We start from the raw sequence: 17,203 nt of genomic DNA on the forward strand, positions 1-17,203 counted from the left end.
GTCAATCAGAGAGCAGTCAGAATCGGAGAGCAGTCAGAATCCGAGCGCCTTCCTTCTCATTGACTCCATCTGATTATGCTTTAGAGCAATCCCTTTATCTTGCTCTTTTCCTGTAGCCCACAAATGTTCCTCCGTCCAATTTACTTACAAAATCATTGTCTCCACTCTGATTATTTCATGGGATGGTTGCAATTCTAGAAAGGCCAGCATTTGTTCTTCCTCAATTGCCCTCAGGTAAAGGTAGTGATGAGCCAACCTTTTGAATTACTGCAGTCCACCTTGTATAGGTGCACATATAGTGGGTTAGGGATTGACAATCAGCCTCTTCTGACAGTTCTAGGTCATTACTAAAAGGTCTCAGATTGTCCTGCATCTCTTTTGCCTCAAACCTTAAGTGTGCCTCCATTCATTAAATGATCAGCTATGTGGGAGGCATAGCTTAATTCCCCCCCCCCCCCCCCTCCTTTCCACCCCCACCACTTTGGAAATTATTATAAATGACCACAGTGTGAACCTTTGCTCAGAAGTGGAGACACAATCCTTCACTGCAGACTGGACATAGAAGTGCCCTGGAAGTTGGATTGATTTATTCAAATGTGGCTGGATATTTGTGTGTTGGGGCAGCTGACCCCAGAAACAACATGGAGGCCGTCAGGTGCAGAAGGCGGCTGGGCCTAAAGTCTACTTCAGTGTGAAAGACCATTAATCAAAAGCAAAATAAAAATCACTCCATCCACACCACAACAAACCTTGCTTCTTTGACCATTCTAGCCCCTATGCAAAACTTGAACCAACTCATGACAACAATGCCCAATCACCACTATTTGCTCTTAAATATGCCAATTCACCAAGTAATTGCCATAGGCAGACATCAAGACCCATGCTGAGATTATCAAAGTAAAGTTATTTGGCATCAACTGATGAATTCACTATTTCAAAATAAAACCGATCAAAATCCCTTCTCAGAAGAATTGAAAAGCCCCACTAAAAACTAAACGGCAGCCACCTTGGTGATAATGAAAGAAAGGTCCACAGCATTAATCCTGTAATGGTAACCCTGGGTCTTCTCAACAGAAAGTGAAAGAGCAAGCACTGCAGGCTGCTCTCCTCCCCCCCCCCCTCCTCCCCTCCCTTGAAGGGCAGCAATAGTCTTTCCTTGAAAACTTAAAACGAGCGAGTTTTTGCAAGTGCCACACATTCTCCAAAAAGCACAATACCCCACCCAATTGGGTCCAGAGACCATATTAAAATGGCTACCTCCCGACAGTTTTAGATCTTCTACCTGGTCTAAAAAGTACACATGGTATTCAAAAACGCCACTAGCAGAAATCTACAATCCGCCTCCAGCCACAGCAAAATTCAACGGCTGGACTGAGTGGTTTCCCATCTTAGAAATAAAGGCCTGCATTTCTACTCTGGTGCAGACCCTTTGTCCATTGATGCCACGTGTGTACTGCAGTCATATTTAGCAGTGTGAAGTACCGCGCAACGACTGTTGCACATGACTTCTGGGTGATCCCAGTCCACCCATGTACTTTCCCTACTCGATTCTATTTCGTTTCCAATTGAGACAATTTAGCGTGACCAATCCACCTACCTGCACTCTTTGGGTTTGGGGGTAAGACTCAGGGAGACAGTGACCCATGTCCTATCTGGAACTAGTCTGTGGGGTGAACAAGTCCAATAAAATACATTTGCATACTCCATGCTTCACACCTTTGAAATCCATAATCAATCCTACCTTCAAAACCGAACCCATTCATGCTCCACCAAATCTCTATTCCTCCTTAAAAAGGATCTAATTGCCATTGCGCTGGTTGTTGGCGTAACCAGCTGAGCTGCAAAATACAATACAGCAAGATTCCTGGTTTTAAGATTAAATCACTGCCCTAGTTTAGAGGGTGGAAAAACTATCCAGCAAACGCATCCTGCCCTGTAAAGTTTCCTGTTTTGTTTGAAGTGCATCGAAAGTCCCCAATTATTCCCCGTTTTTCTGTGCAGTTCCCAGCAACCAGGGAGAGGCAACATAACCAGCAGATATTGTGGGTTGGGAAAAAAAGAATAGGACGCTCAAGTCACTGAGGGTCCAAGTCTGCTCCCACTGTCCCACAAACAATGCTCTATCTGCGCACTTTGCTATGGTCACTACCGCCTTCTAGGTACCGGGTTCCCAGAATCCTCAGATCCATTCAACTATTTTGGTTCGTTTCCTCAACACTTGTCAAAAACAACAGGCCATATAGTTTACATTAAACTTCTTCATCATTATGCTCAAGACACGGGCAATAGCAGCCGCAAGGAACACAGGCAGAAATGTGTACAAACAACACAGCACAGGAACAGGTAGTACAAATATAAGTGCATTCTTTATTACAGCTTAGTTCAGACTTGGAGCAATTGGAAAAACACATTAGAGAATGGGCGAAAAGCCCCTACAGAAAGCGAAGACATTGTCAGTGTACACAGACTGCCTTTTCAATGGAATAGAAAACAAAAATTGAACAATACTTTATGCAATTGCCGTTACTCGAGCTAGTATAAAACATTAACAGTAATGAGTTAAGCAGAATGGGGCTTTAGGACTAGAGGCTTTTCTTTATTCAGACAATGCCATTTTTTAATTCCTTAAAACATCTCACGATAGTTACATTTTTAATTTTTTCTTTAAAATTTACATAGTTAGTTAACGCCATAGCTGTGCTGCCAGGCAATTAATACTGTCCAATAATTGTTTTGCACTAGGTCTATCGTTTGGTTCAACTTCCCAGCAGTTGTTAATGATAGCTCGAATCTGCCGGCCCATCGGGGTCTCATTGAAAATAGGTGAAAAGGACGGACGCCGGTTGTAAGCCACTACTGCATACACCACACACTGGCGATCGCCGGAATAAGGCTGATCTCTGCTCATCATCTGCCACAAAGTGATTGCAAAAGAGTAAATATCCGCCTTCAAAGTAGCATTGCAGCCTCGGAGCAGCTCGGGCGCCCGGTGAGTGTAGGTCCCAGCAAAGTGGTGCCACTGGACATTGGAAGTCAAGTCACTGCCGGTCGTCAGCTTGTGAGAACATCCGAAATCTCCAATTTTACACCGGCCCGCTTCCGTAATCAGCACGTTGGCGGGTTTTAAATCCAGATGAACAATGTGATGCGAATGGAGGAAAGCCAACCCGCTCATAATGTCATTGGAAAACTGCAAACACCCTCCGATGTCTAGTGGCTCTGCACAGTTATAAATCCGGTGGTCTAGGCTTGTTCCGCCCGCATATTCCATGATAATCGTGCCCACGCTATCCTCAATGGCCGGGTCGCTGGGGACAGATGTGGTGGCTGCGACAATTTTCACTATGTTCTCATGGACCAGGTGAGCGACGTTCAGCTCTGCCCAGAAACTTTGCCGAGCAGCCAGTCTGTTCTTAGTACATTTTCTCACTTTCTTTATTGCTACGGTTTGACCGTAATAAGTACCTCGATAAACCCACCCGAAACCTCCGGAACCCAAAAGATCAAGTAATTTAAGTTCATCCCAAATTACCGTGTACCAAGAGCGCCGCAGTAACGCCCGATGTGGCTTTGTGAAAGAGAATTGCGAGCCCTTTCCTGGGATCCGGTTGGGGCTGCTGCAAGGCCGCAGTGTTAGAGTCGGCGAAAAGCCTTTCGGTAAAAGCCGGTGAATTGGAATAGGTGACGGCATAATGTCGTGGTAGACGCTGGACGATGTTGACTGCACCATCCTTTATTGCTGATCATTAATTGATGTCAACGAGTTACATCTGCACCTTGTTAGCAAAGCCAGGCGCTCGCTGCTATTTCCAAACACACACGTCGAACTATCAGTTGCAATTAAACACTTTATTTCGAGCCAGGACCTTCGTTCAACTCTTTTGCGGGTTCAACCAATTAGCCGTCATGGCTCATTTCAACTCCGTTTAAAGCAAATTGCTGGTCAATTAACAACACACTTATATAACCGATAATCACAAATTGACTGACTAGAAAGGTGTTTAAAAGACGATATGTTTTAATCCATCATTAAACAATTGAAATGGTTAAAGCTCTCTGTCCCTCACTAATTACTCCGTGAAAGGACGGATTGGTCAAACTATACGTCAGAGCTGAATGCCTATATTATTTTCCCTTGTGTTGTTTGATTTTTGATCACGGTCGATCACATTTCCATCTTATTGTCCACTTTTTAAAGACTTTCTTTCTAAAACATAGTAAATAAACCGATACATTATTGATCATTCTTTATCATCACGAAGAGGATGCCCTAGTTTGCAGGAAAAGGAAACGAATTTGCATTTTGTGGTCCACTAGTTTGGAGTTCAAAATAAATCCCTGACAACTTTCTGCTATTTACGGAGTGATTCATTGCATCTCCAAACAGGACACCATATGGGTTTCACATTGGGCGTCCTCCCCACCTTTTAGTGTGTTGGAAGAAAGTGAGAAGGAACAGAGAGAGGGTGTCGGTAAGTTTTATTTTAACTTGGAGTGCCTTTTTTAAAAAAACCCACCTGAACTAAAACGATTGAGAAGCACCAGAGAAATTCGGCATTTCTAAACCAAATACTTAGCAAATTACGAAGTGTCTCTGGTAGAATACATAATTTGCATATTGAATAAAGTGCATGCACTGAATTTCTGTAAAATAGAAAAAAAAGACCTAACCCTGAATTATAATTTTTCTGGCGCTTTTTAAAAACTAGTTTTGGCAGTAACGTCACTTTTAAAACGCATTAAAGATGCGTGCGATTAAGACATTTTTTTCGCCTATTGATTCTCGTGATACAAAGAGCTTCTAACAACAGCACGTTCAAAATAATTTATCATCTCGCTGTGTTTAAAAACAATAATGGTTCTTAACCTTGAAACCTGCACCTCCAACCACAGGCATCAGCTGTAACCACGATGCAGTTACATCATTCGAACAGGTTGATTTAGAGCATGCCGATTTACGAAGTCAATTTGGGAAACCTATTCATGGCCGGAAGGCTTAATTGAGTCGCATTGAAAATGTCATATAACTAAAGAATGTGACAACCATGTAGTAGCAAGAATAGAGCAAGGTAACCGGGAAGTGGCAGATCGGCTCTTCAAATCTTGCCAATATCTGCGTGCACATCGTTCGAGACATGCATCAAGTGCCAATTGAAAATTCCACTTCGATGCCTGGTCGGCAGAAGGTTGTGAGGCAAATGGCTGCCTGATGTTGATATGAGCCTCTTGAGGTTGAAATGGCTCTTGCCTTGTAGCAGCCCTAACGTCTCCTGTTTGCTGCAAAGCGGATCTGGCCTTGCCTTCTTTCTGTGAGGGCTGGTAGAGTGTGTATGTGCAACTAATCTAAATGGCAATGCTACCGTCTGAAAACATTCCTACCATGTCATTCGTATTGGACATTGACTGGATTAATAATACATTCCTCCGCCCAATGTCGGTGTCTATATGTATTTACATTGTGTACATTGTGTTGTCCTATTACGTATTTTCTTTTCTTGTACTAAATGATCTGTTTGAGCTACTCGCAGAAAAATACTTTTCACTGTACCTCAGTACATGTGACAATAAACTAATCTAATCTACCTTTTTGTCTGTAGGAAATCAGTCTTAATAATAACAGTACCAGTGATCGAAGTCCTATAAAACATACTGGGTCTGTATCCCTGCACTGAGTTGGTGAATCTGCCTCTAGTTGCTGGCTGTTGGTTCTATACAGGGGATTGGTGAGTAACTGGTTAAGTTTTTTTCCACTTGTTCTAAATGTAATAAGTATGTTTTAAAGTTGTGGTATGGCACTGGGAAGGCAGTGGCACAGTGGTATTGTCACTGAACTAGTAATCAAGTGACCCAGGGTAATGGTCTGGGGACCAAGGTTTGAATTCAATAAAAATCTGGAATGAAAAGTCTAATGAGCATGAAGCCATTGTCAATTGTTGAAAAAACCCATCTGGTTCAAATGTCTTTTAGGTACAGAAATCATCGTTGCCTTACCTGGACTGGTCTTCATGCAACTCCAGACCCACAGTGATGTGGTTGACTCTTAAATGCGGTCAAGGATGGGCGATAAATGCTGGCCCAGCCAGAGATGCCACATCCCATTAACGAATAAAGAAAACAAAAATAACTTGTCAGCTCGCATCATGTATACTAACTAGCCAAACACATCTGCATAAATGTCATTGACTGCAGAAACTTGAGCTCCGGATTTTGGAACTTGAGTGGAGGTTGGAATCAGTTGTGCATCCAAGAGGCAGTGGACTACGTGTATATATAGAATATTTAGGGAGGTGGTCATGCCATAGTTGTCAGACCGTACAGACAAAGGGGGAATTGGTGACGGCTGGGCATTCGAAGAGAGCCAGTTTGTACTTTTGAGTCAATTTTACTTGCTAATCCATTTTGGACACTGGTGAAGGTGATAGAACTTCAGGGCAGTGCAGCCAGAGCAAAGTCCATTAGCATCACAGGTGGCTGAGCTGCACAGCAAGGGAGGAAAAATAGTGGAAGAGCAAAAGTGATGGGGATTTGTTCATCAGATAATCAGGCAAGCATTTCTGCAGCAGTAAACATGATCAGATTGGAAGACGGCAAATGTTACCCCACTAACTCCACTATTTAAGAAGGGAGGGGGAGAGAAAATGGGGAACTACATGTTAGCCATACATCTGTAGTAGGGACGGAACATAGAACAGTTCTGCACAGTACAGGGCCTTCAGCCCACAATGTTGTGCCGACCATTTATCCTAATCTAAGATCAACCTAACCGACATCCCTTCAATTTACTGCTGTGCATGCACCTGTCTAAGAGCCGGTTAAATGTCCCGAATGACTCTGACTCTACCACCTCTGCTGGCAGTGCTTTCCACACACCCACCACTCTTTGTGTGTAAAGAACCTATCTCTGACATCTCCCCTATGCCTTCCTCCAATCACCTTAAATTTATGTCCCTTCATGAGAGCCATTTCCACCCTGGGGAAAAGTCTCTGGCTATCCACTCTATCCAAGCCTCTCATCACCTTGTACACGTCTATCAAGTCACCTCTCTGCCTTCTTTGCTCCAGTGAGAAAAGCCCGAGCTCCCTCGACCTTTCTTCATAAGACATGCCCTCCAGTCCATGCAGCATCCTGGTAAATCTCCTCTGTACCCTCTCCAAAGCATCCACATCCTTACTATAATGAGGCGACCAGAACTAGACGCAATATTCCAAGTTGTTTTATGACTTCCGGTTGCGGCTATGGTCGCATGTTCGGTAGCTCCTGCTGTGAACTGACTTTTGGGCCCTTCTAAGGAGCCCCAGCGGCACTTGGACGATGATTCCCGGTGTGGGAAGATGGCAGTGAGGTTCCCCCAGCACTGTATGGAGTGGATCAGGCGCGGCGCGGTCAAAAAAGTGACATTAGAGAAGAGAGGAGAATGGCCGTGAAAAAGCAAGATGACGGCGGGCGGAGACCAGGCAGCGAGGGCTCAGTCGTCGCGAGAGCAGCAAGAGTTTTTGAGAAGCTGCTTTGCGGCATTGAAGGCGGAGATGTTGGCCCCTATGAAGGCGTAGATTGAAAGGCTGGTGGAGACCCAGAGAATGCAGGGGACAGTGGTTAAAGAGGTGCAGCAGAAGGCCTCATAACGAGGACGAAATCCTGGGCCTGGTGGTGAAAGTGCAGGCGCACGAGGCGCTACATAAAAAAAAATGGCAGGAGAAATTCGAGGATCTGGAGAACAGATCGAGGAGGAAGAACCTGCGGATTCTGTGTCTCCCTGAAGATGTGGAGGGGTCGGATGCTGGGGCGTATGTGGCTACGATGCTGAGTACGCTGATGGGAGCCTTCCCGAGGCCCCTGGAGCTGGATGCGGTGCACGTAGTCCTAGCGAGGAGGCCGAGGGCGAATAAGCCGCCGAGGGCTGTGGTGGTGAGGTTTCACCATTTCACCGACAGGGAGTGTGTCTTGAGCTGGGCGAAGAAGGAGCGGAGCAGCAGGTGGGAGAATGCTGAAATCCGCATTTACCAGGACTGGAGTGCAGAACTAGCCAAGAAGACGGCAGGATACAATCGGGCCAAGGCGGTTCCCCACGGAAAGGGGGTGAAGTTTGGGCTGTTGCAGCCAGCGCGGCTGTGGGTCACATATCAGGACCAACACCACTACTTTGATACGCCGGACGAGGCAGGGACCTTTATCAAAAATTAGAAGCTGGACTCAAATTAGTGGTTTGTAGCATGCTATGGGAGATGTTGGGGAGAGGACGGGGGCGATATTTGTGTTTTTTCTGTATGTGTGCTGGTTTACATAAGAACATAAGAACTAGGCCATCTGGTCCCTCGAGCCTGCTCCACCATTCAATGAGATCATGGCTGATCTTTTGTGGACTCGGCTCCACTTTCCGGCCCGAACACCGTAACCCTTAATCCCTTTATTCTTCAAAAAACTATCTATCTTTACCTTAAAAACATTTAATGAAGGAGCCTCAATGCTTCATTGGGCAAGGAATTCCATAGATTCACAACCCTTTGGGTGAAGAAGTTCCTCCTAAACTCAGTCCTAAATCTACTTCCCCTTATTTTGAGGCGATGCCCCCTAGTTCTGCTTTCACCCGCCAGTGGAAACAACCTGCCCGCATCTATCCTATCTGTTCCCTTCATAATTTTATATGTTTCTATAAGAGCCCCCCCCCCTCCCGCCCCCGCATCCTTCTAAATTCCAACGAGTCCACTCAACCTCTCCTCGTAATCCAATCCCTTCAGATCTGGGATTAACCTGGTGCATCTCTGCACACCCTCCAGTGCCAGTATGTCCTTTCTCAAGTAAGGAGACCAAAACGGAACACAATACTCCAGGTGTGGCCTCACTAACACCTTATACAATTGCATAACCTCCCTAGTCTTAAACTCCATCCCTCTAGCAATGAAGGACAAAAATCCATTTGCCTTCTTAATCACCTGTTGCACCAGTAAACCAACTTTCTGTGACTCGTGCACTAGCACACCCAGGTCTTTCTGCACAGCAGCATGCTTTAATATTTTATCATTTAAATAAAAATCCCGTTTGCTGTTATTCCTACCAAAATGGATAACCTCACATTTGTCAACATTGTATTCCATCTACCAGACCCTAGCCCATTCACTTAACCTATCAAAATCCCTCTGCAGATTTCCAGTATCCTCTGCACTGTTCGCTTTACCACTTATCTTAGTGTCATCTGCAAACTTCGACATATTGCCCTTGGTCCCCCAACTCCAAATCATCTATGTAAATTGTGAACAATTGTGGGCCCAACACTGATCCATGAGGGACACCACTAGTTACTGATTGCCAACCAGAGAAACACACATTAATCCCCACTCTTTGCTTTCTATTAATTAACCTATATCCTATATCCATGCTACTACCTTACCCTTAATGCCATGCATCTTTATCTTATGCAGCAACCTTTTGTGTGGCACCTTGTCAAAGGCTTTCTGGAAATCCAGACATACCACACCCATTGGCTCCCCGTTATCTACTGCACTGGTAATGTCCTCAAAAAATTCCACTAAATTAGTTAGGCATGACCTGCCCTTTATGAACCCATGCTGCGTCTGCCCAATGGGACAATTTCTATCCAGATGCCTCGCTATTTCTTCCTTGATGAGAGATTCCAGCATCTTCCCTACTACTGAAGTTAAGCTCACTGGCTTATTATTACCCGCTCTCAGCCTACCTCCTTTTTAAAACAGTGGTGTCACATTTGCTAATTTCCAATCCACCGGGACCTTCTCAGAGTCTCGTAAATTTTGGTAAATTATCACTAGTGCATTTGCAATTTCCCTAGCCATCTCTTTTAGCACTCTGGGATGTATTCCATCAGGGCCAGGAGACTTGTCCACCTTTAGCCCCATTAGCTTGCCCATCACTACCTCCTTAGTGACAACAATCATCTCAAGGTCCTCACCTGTCATAGCCTCATTTGTATCAGTCACTGGCATGTTATTGGTGTCTTCCACTGTGAAGACTGACCCAAAAAACCTGTTCAGTTCCTCAGTCATTTCCTCATCTCCCATTATTAAAACTCCCTTCTCATCCTCTAAAGGACCAATATTTACCTTAGCCACTCTTTTTTTGTTTTATATATTTGTAGAAACTTTTACTGTCTGTTTTTATATTCTGAGTAAGTTTACTCTCAATCTATCTCACTCTTTATAGCTTTTTTAGTAGCTTTCTGTTGCCCCCTAAAGATTTCCCAGTCCTCTAGTCTCTCACTAATCTTTGCCACTTTGTATGCTTTTTCCTTCAATTTGATACTCTCCCTTATTTCCTTAAGATATCCACAGTCGATTTTTCCTCTTTCTACCTTCCTTCCTTCCTTCCTTCCTTTTTGTTGGTATAAACTTTGCTGAGCACTGTGAAAAATCGCTTGGAAGGTTCTCCACTGTTCCTCAACTGTTCCAGCATAAAGTCTTTGCTCCCAGTCTACCTTAGCTAGTTCTTCTCTCATGCCATATTGTGATCGCTCCTTCCGAGAGGATCCCTAACAATGAGATCATGAATCAATCCTGTCTCATTACACAGGACAAGATCTAGGACCGCTTGTTCCCTCGTAGGTTCCATTACATACTGTTCTAGGAAACTATCGCGGATACATTCTATAAACTCCTCCTCAAGGCTGCCTTGACCGACCTGGTTAAACCAATCGACATGTAGATTAAAATCCCCCATGATAACTGCTGTACCATTTCTACATGCATCAGTTATTTCTTTGTTTATTGCCTGCCCCACCATATCGTTACTATTTGGTGGCCGATAGACTACTCCTATCAGTGACTTTTTCGCCTTACTATTCCTGATTTCCACCTATATAGATTCAACCTTATCCTCCATAGCACCGATGTCATCCCTTACTATTGCCCGGATATCATCCTTAAATAACAGAGCTACACCACCTCCCTTACCATCCACTCTGTCCTTCCGAATAGTTTGATACCCTCGGATATTTAACTCCCAGTCGTGGAGTCATGTTTTAGTAATGGCCACTAAATCATAGTCATTCACGATGATTTGCGCCATCAACTCATTTACTATATTCCGAATACTACGAGCATTCAGGTAAAGTACATTTATGTTGTTTTTTTATTACCTCTGTTTTGAATCTTAACATCTCCAGTTTTATTCCTTTTAGTATTACTGGGCCTATTCACTGAGCTCCCCTCAGTCACTGTACCTTGTAATGTTGCTCTTTTTGATTTTTGACTTTGGCTTCTCTGCCTTACACTTTCCCCCTTCCTTCCTTTTGCTTCTGTCCCTGTTTTACTACCTTCCAACTTCCTGCATCGGTTCCCATCCCCCTGCCACATTGTTTAAACCCTCCCCAACAACTCTAGTCCTGCCCAGGTGCAGACCGTCTGGTTTGTACTGGTCCCACCTCCTCCAGAACCGGTTCCAATGCCCCAGGAATTTGAATCCCTCCCTCTTGCACCATCTCTCGAGCCATGCATTCATCCTATCTATCCTGACATTCCTACTCTGACTAGCGCGTGTAGGACATTCATGCAATGAGGGGAGCAGGGGGGTTAAGCAATTGCTTGGCTGGGGGGGGGGGGAGCTGGAGATAAGAGGGAGAGTCGGGGCGGGGAGCCTCCTCCTGGTAGAAATCCTGAGATTCCGACGCCCCCCAGAATGTCCTGCAGCCGCTGCGAGACATCCTTGACCCTTTCACCAGGGTGGCAACATACCATCCTGGAGTCGCGATTGTGTCCGCAGAACCACCTGTCTGTTCCCCTTATGATTGAGTTCCCTATCATTATAGCCCTGCCATTCTTCTTCCTGCCCTTGCTGAACCTTGCTGCTGCTGCTGCCTTCCCCTGGTAGCCATCTCCCTCAACAGTATCCAAAACGGTATATCTGTTTTGCAGGGAGGTGACCGCAGGGGACACCTGCACTGCCTTCCTACTCTTTCTCTGTCTTTTGGTCACCCATTTTCTATCTCCCTCAGTAACTTTCACCTGCGGTGTGACCAACTCACTAAATGTGCTATCCATGACCACCTCAGCATCGCGGATGCTCCAAAGTGAGTCCATCTGCAGCTCCAGAGCCGTCAAGCGGTCTAACAGGAGCTGCAACTGAAAACACTTCTTGCATGTGAAGGAGCCAGGGACAGTGGACGTGTCCCTGAGCTCCCACATCGCACATGAGGAGCATGACACGGGTCTGGGAGGGGTTGTTCCCTGCGTTCGATGGGAGGAGAATGGGCCGGAGACCCTGGGCCTCTGGGGGTTGGGGAGAGGCTGCAGGAGAAAGGAGGTGTGCCATAGAGGGCGGGGTCGGCCCAGGCAGGGAGCGCGGGTTTTCATTTCCTGTGGAAAGGTGGGGGCGGGGCCTGATGCGGGGGACGGTACTGGATTGGAGTCCACATCGGTTTGTAGGGGGAGAGGTGGTGGGGACTCGTATCACCCCACTTTGGTGGGGAGAGGGTGGGGGACTTTGAGGGGGAATCCAACGGGGGGATCGGTGGCAGAGGTGGGAGCGGCCGGGGTCAGCAGGAGTCAGCTGACTTACGGGAGTGCAATGAGGGGAGCAGGGGGGTTAAGCAATTGCTTGGCTGGGGGCGGTAGGGATGGGGGGGGGGAGCTGGAGATAAGAGGGAGAGTCGGGGCGGGGAGCCTCCTCCTGGGGGGCTGGAGAGTGTTGGAGGCGTGTGCACTTGGCTGGCCTAAAAAAGGAGAGGGCAAGTCGGGGCGGGTAGTGCCCCGATCCGGCTGATCACGTGGAACGTGAGAGGCCTGAATGGGCTGGTTAAGAGGGCCTGGATATTTGCTCACTTAAAGGGACTGAAGGCAGACGTAGCCATGTTACAGGAGACTCACCTGAGGGTTGCGGATCAGACCAGGCTGAGGAAGGGATGGGTGGGGCAGGTCTTTCACTCTGGGCTGGATGTGAAGAATAGGGGGGTCACAACCTTGGTGAGCAAGCGGGTGACGTTCGAGGCGGCGGGTATTGTGGCGGATAAAAGGGGCCGATATGTGATGGTGAGTGGTAGGCTGCAGGGGGCCCGGGTGGTGTTGGTGAATGTATATGCCCCAAATTGGGATGATGCAGGATTCATGAAGCGGATGTTAAACCGGATCTGGAGGCAGGGAACCTGATAATAGAGGGGGGGACTTTAACACGGTACTGGACCCAGCACTGGATCGGTCTTGGTCGAGGTCGGGTACGAGGTCGGCTGCGGCCAAGGTCCTGAGGGGATTTATGGATCAGATGGGGGGAGTGGATCTGTGGAGGTTTGCTAGGCCAAGGGCGAGGGAGTTCTCTTTATTTTCCCACGTGCACAAGGCCTACTCACGGATAGACTTTTTCGTGGTGAGCAGGGCGCTGATCCCGAGAGTGGAGGGGACAGAGTATTGGGCCATTGCGATTTCGGATCACGCCCCGCATTGGGTGGTGCTGGAGTTACGCGAAGAGAGGGGCCAACGCCCGCTGTGGCGCATTGATGTGGGATTGTTGGCGGATGAGGAGGTCTGTGGGCGGGTCCGGGGGGTGCATTCAAAGGTATATGGAGGCCATTGACAACGGGGAGGTGCCGGTGAGTGTGGTCTGAGAGACGCTGAAGGCGGTGGTCAGAGGGGAACTAATTTCAATCAGGGCTCACAGAGAAAAGAGGGAGAGGACGGAAAGAGAGAGATTGGTGGGGGAGATACTGTGGGTGGATAGGAGATATTCGGAATCCCCCGAGGAGGGGCTGCTGAAGGAGCGCCGGAGCCTCCAAATGGAGTTTGACTTGTTGACTACAGGGAAAGCTGAAGCCCAGTGGAGGAAGGTACAAGGAGCAGCGTATGAATATGGGGAGAAGGCGAGTCGGATACTGGCGCATCAGCTGCAAGGAAAGAGGCGGCTAGGGAAATTGGGGGAATCAGGGACGGGGGGGGGGGGGGGGGGAACACGGTGCAGAGTTCAGCCAAAATAAATGACGTTTTTAGGGACTTCTATGGGAACTTGTTCAAATCAGAACCCCTAGAGGGAGGGGGGGGGGGGGGGGGAGAGGGGATGCGGCGGTTCCTGGACCAATTGAGGTTTCCGAGGGTGGAAGAGGAGCAGGTAGAGGGTGTGGGGGCCCCGATCGGGATGGAGGAGTTGGTTAAGGGGTTGGGGAGCATGCAGACGGGCAAGGCCCCGGGACCAGATGGGTTCCCGGTTGAGTTCTATAGGAAGTTCCCGTTGCTGTTGAGCCCGTTGCTGTTGAGAACCTTTAACGAGGCGAAAGAAAAAGGGAACTCTTCCCCCGACGATGTCGCAGGCTCTGATCTCGCTTATCCTCAAGCGGGACAAGGACTTGCTGCAGTGTGGCTCGTATAGGCAGATTTCAATCCTCAATGTGGATGCCAAGTTTTTGGCGAAGGTCCTGGCCACTAAGATTGAAGATTATAGAACATAGAACATTACAGCGCAGTACGGGCCCTTCGGCCCTCGATGTTGCGCCGACCTGTGAAACCATCTGAAGCCTATCTGACCTACACTATTCCATTTTCATCCATATGTCTATCCAGTGACCACTTAAATGCCCTTAAAGTTGGCGAGTCTACTACTGTTGCAGGCAGGGCGTTCCACACCCCTACTACTCTCTGAGTAAAGAAACTGCCTCTGACATCTGTCCTATATCTACTACCCCTCAATTTAAAGCTATGTCCCCTCGTGTTGGTCATCACCAGCCGAGGAAAGAGACTCTCACTGTCCACCCTATCTAACTCTCTGACTATCTTATATGTCTCTATTAAGTCACACCTCAGCCTTCTCCCCTCTAACGAAAACAACCTCAAGTCCCTAAGCCTTTCCTCGTAAGACCTTCCCTCCATACTAGGCAACATCCTAGTAAATCCCCTCTGAACCCTTTCCAAAGCTTCCACATCCTTCCTATAATGTGGTGACCAGAACTGCACACAGTACTCCAGGAGTGGCCGCACCAGAGTTATGTACAGCTGCAGCATGACCTTGTGGCTCCGAAACTCAATCCCCCTACTGATAAAGGCTAGCACACCAAATGCCTTCTTAACAGCCCTATTAACCTGGGTGGCAACTTTCAGGGATTTATGTACCTGGATACTGAGATCGCTCTGTTCATCTACACTACCAAGAATCTTGCCATTAGCCCAGTACTCTGCATTCCTGTTACTCCTTCCAAAGTGAACCACCTCACACTTTTCCGCATTAAACTCCATCTGCCACCTCTCAGCCCAGCTCTACAGCTTATCTGTGCCCCTCTGTATCCTATAACATCCTTCAGCACTATCCACAACTCCACCGACCTTCGTGTCATCTTCAAATTTACTAACCCATCCTTCTGCACCCTCTTCCAGGTCATTTATAAAAATGACAAACAGCAGTGGCCCCAAAACGGATCCTTGCGGTACACCACTAGTAACTGAACTCCAGGATGAACATTTGCCATCAACCACCACCCTCTGTCTTCTTTCAGCTAGCCAATTACTGATCCAAACCGCTAAATCACCTTCAATCCCATACTTCCTTATTTTCTGCAATAGCCTACCGTGTGGAACCTTATCAAACGCCTTACTGAAATCCATATACACCACATCAACAGCTTTACCCTCATCCACCTGTTTGGTCACCTTCTCAAAAAACTCAATAAGGTTTGTGAGGCATGACCTATCCTTCACAAAACCGTGTTGACTATCGCTAATCAACTTGTTCTTTTCAGGATGATTATAAACCCTATCTCTTATAACCTTTTCCAACATTTTACCCCCAACCGAAGTAAGGCTCACAGGTCTATAATTACCAGGGGTGTCTCTACTCCCCTTCTTGAACAAGGGGCAACATTTGCTATCCTCCAGTCTTCCGGCACTATTCCTGTCGACAAAGACGACATAAAGATCAAGGACAAAGGCTCTGCAATCTCCTCCCTGGCTTCCCAGAGAATCCTAGGATAAATCCCATCTGGCCCAGGGGACTCATCTATTTTTACACTTTCCAAAATTGCTAACACCTCCTCCTTGTGAACCTCAATTCCATCTAGCCTGGTCGACTGAACCTGAGTATTCTCCTCGACAACATTGTCTTTCTCCAGTGTAAACACTGTGCCAGGAGTGATACATGAGGACCAGACGGGATTTGTGAAGGGCAGGCGCTGAATGCAAATGTGCGGAGGCTCCTGAATGTGATTATGATGCCCTCGGAGGGAGGGGAGGCAGAAGTGGCGGCGGCAATGGACGCGGAGAAGGCCTTTGACCGGGTGGAGTGGGAGTACCTGTGGGAGGTGCTGGGCAGGTTTGGAGAGAGGTTCATAGGGCGGGTTAAATTGTTGTACCAGGCCCCGGTGGCGAGTGTATCAACGAACCGGCTGAGGTCAGAGTACTTTAGACTGTACCGTGGGACGAGGCAGGGGTGCCCCCTGTCCCCCCTGCTGTTTGCCCTGGCGATTGAGCCTCTGGCCATGGCGCTGAGGGAGTCCAGAAGCTGGAGGGGTTTGGTCCGGGGGCAGGAGCACCGTGTCTCACTATACGCGGATGACCTGCTTCTATACATCGCGGATCAGGTGGAGGGGATGGGGGAGGTCATGCAGACCCTTCGGGAGTTTGGAGACTTCTCGGGATATAAGCTGAACGTTGGGAAGAGCGAACTCTTTGTGGTGCATGCGAGGGGCCAGGAAAGAGGTTGGAGGAGCTGCCACTCAAGATGGTGGAGAGGAGTTTTTGGTATTTGGGTATCCAGGTGGCCAGGAGTTGGGGCTCTTGCATAAGCTCAATCTGGCGCGGTTGGTGGACCAGATGGAGGAGGACTTCCTCTCTCCCTGGCGGGCAGGGTGCAGTCAGTTAAGATGACGGTTCTCCCTAGGTTCTTGTTCGTGTTTCAGTGCCTGCCTATTCTCATCCCTAAGGCCTTTTTTCAAGTGAGTGAGCAAGAGTATTATGAGATTTGTGTGGCCAAATAAGACCCCGAGGGTCAAGCAATTGTTCTTGGAGCGCAGTCGGGAAGGGGGGAGGGGGGGGGGGGGGGGGGGCGTGGCCCTGCTGAACCTGTGCAGCTACTACTGGGCAGAAAACGTGTCGATGATTCAGAAATGGGTAATGGAGGGAGAGGGTCGGCGTGGAAAAGACTAGAGGTGGCGTCCTGTGTAGGTACTAGCCTGGGAGCACTGGTGATGGCACTGTTTCTGCTTCCGCCGGCGCGGTATACCACGAGCCCGGTGGTGGAGGCGACACTGAGGATTTGGGGGCAATGGAG

At 47.7% G+C, this 17,203-nt stretch overlaps 1 protein-coding gene and 1 long non-coding RNA gene across 2 annotated transcripts; one reads left to right on the forward strand and one right to left on the reverse strand.

The window, feature by feature from the left end:
* Window positions 1-2,344: 2,344 nt before the first annotated feature.
* On the reverse strand, window positions 2,345-3,834 carry mos (v-mos Moloney murine sarcoma viral oncogene homolog). Its single transcript, XM_038809395.1, has one exon. The coding sequence runs from the start codon at window positions 3,728-3,730 to the stop codon at window positions 2,684-2,686; it is 1,047 nt and encodes a 348-aa protein (XP_038665323.1). The 5' UTR covers window positions 3,731-3,834; the 3' UTR covers window positions 2,345-2,683.
* A 217-nt stretch (window positions 3,835-4,051) lies between these two features.
* Window positions 4,052-6,067, forward strand: LOC119972533. The gene is made up of 3 exons (XR_005462069.1): window positions 4,052-4,472; window positions 5,598-5,723; window positions 5,968-6,067. It is a non-coding gene; the product is annotated as an uncharacterized LOC119972533 (long non-coding RNA).
* The last annotated feature ends 11,136 nt before the right edge of the window (window positions 6,068-17,203 follow it).

The sequence above is a fragment of the Scyliorhinus canicula genome, chromosome 10, assembly GCF_902713615.1.
Source record: "Scyliorhinus canicula chromosome 10, sScyCan1.1, whole genome shotgun sequence".
NCBI classification, from domain to species: domain Eukaryota; kingdom Metazoa; phylum Chordata; class Chondrichthyes; order Carcharhiniformes; family Scyliorhinidae; genus Scyliorhinus; species Scyliorhinus canicula.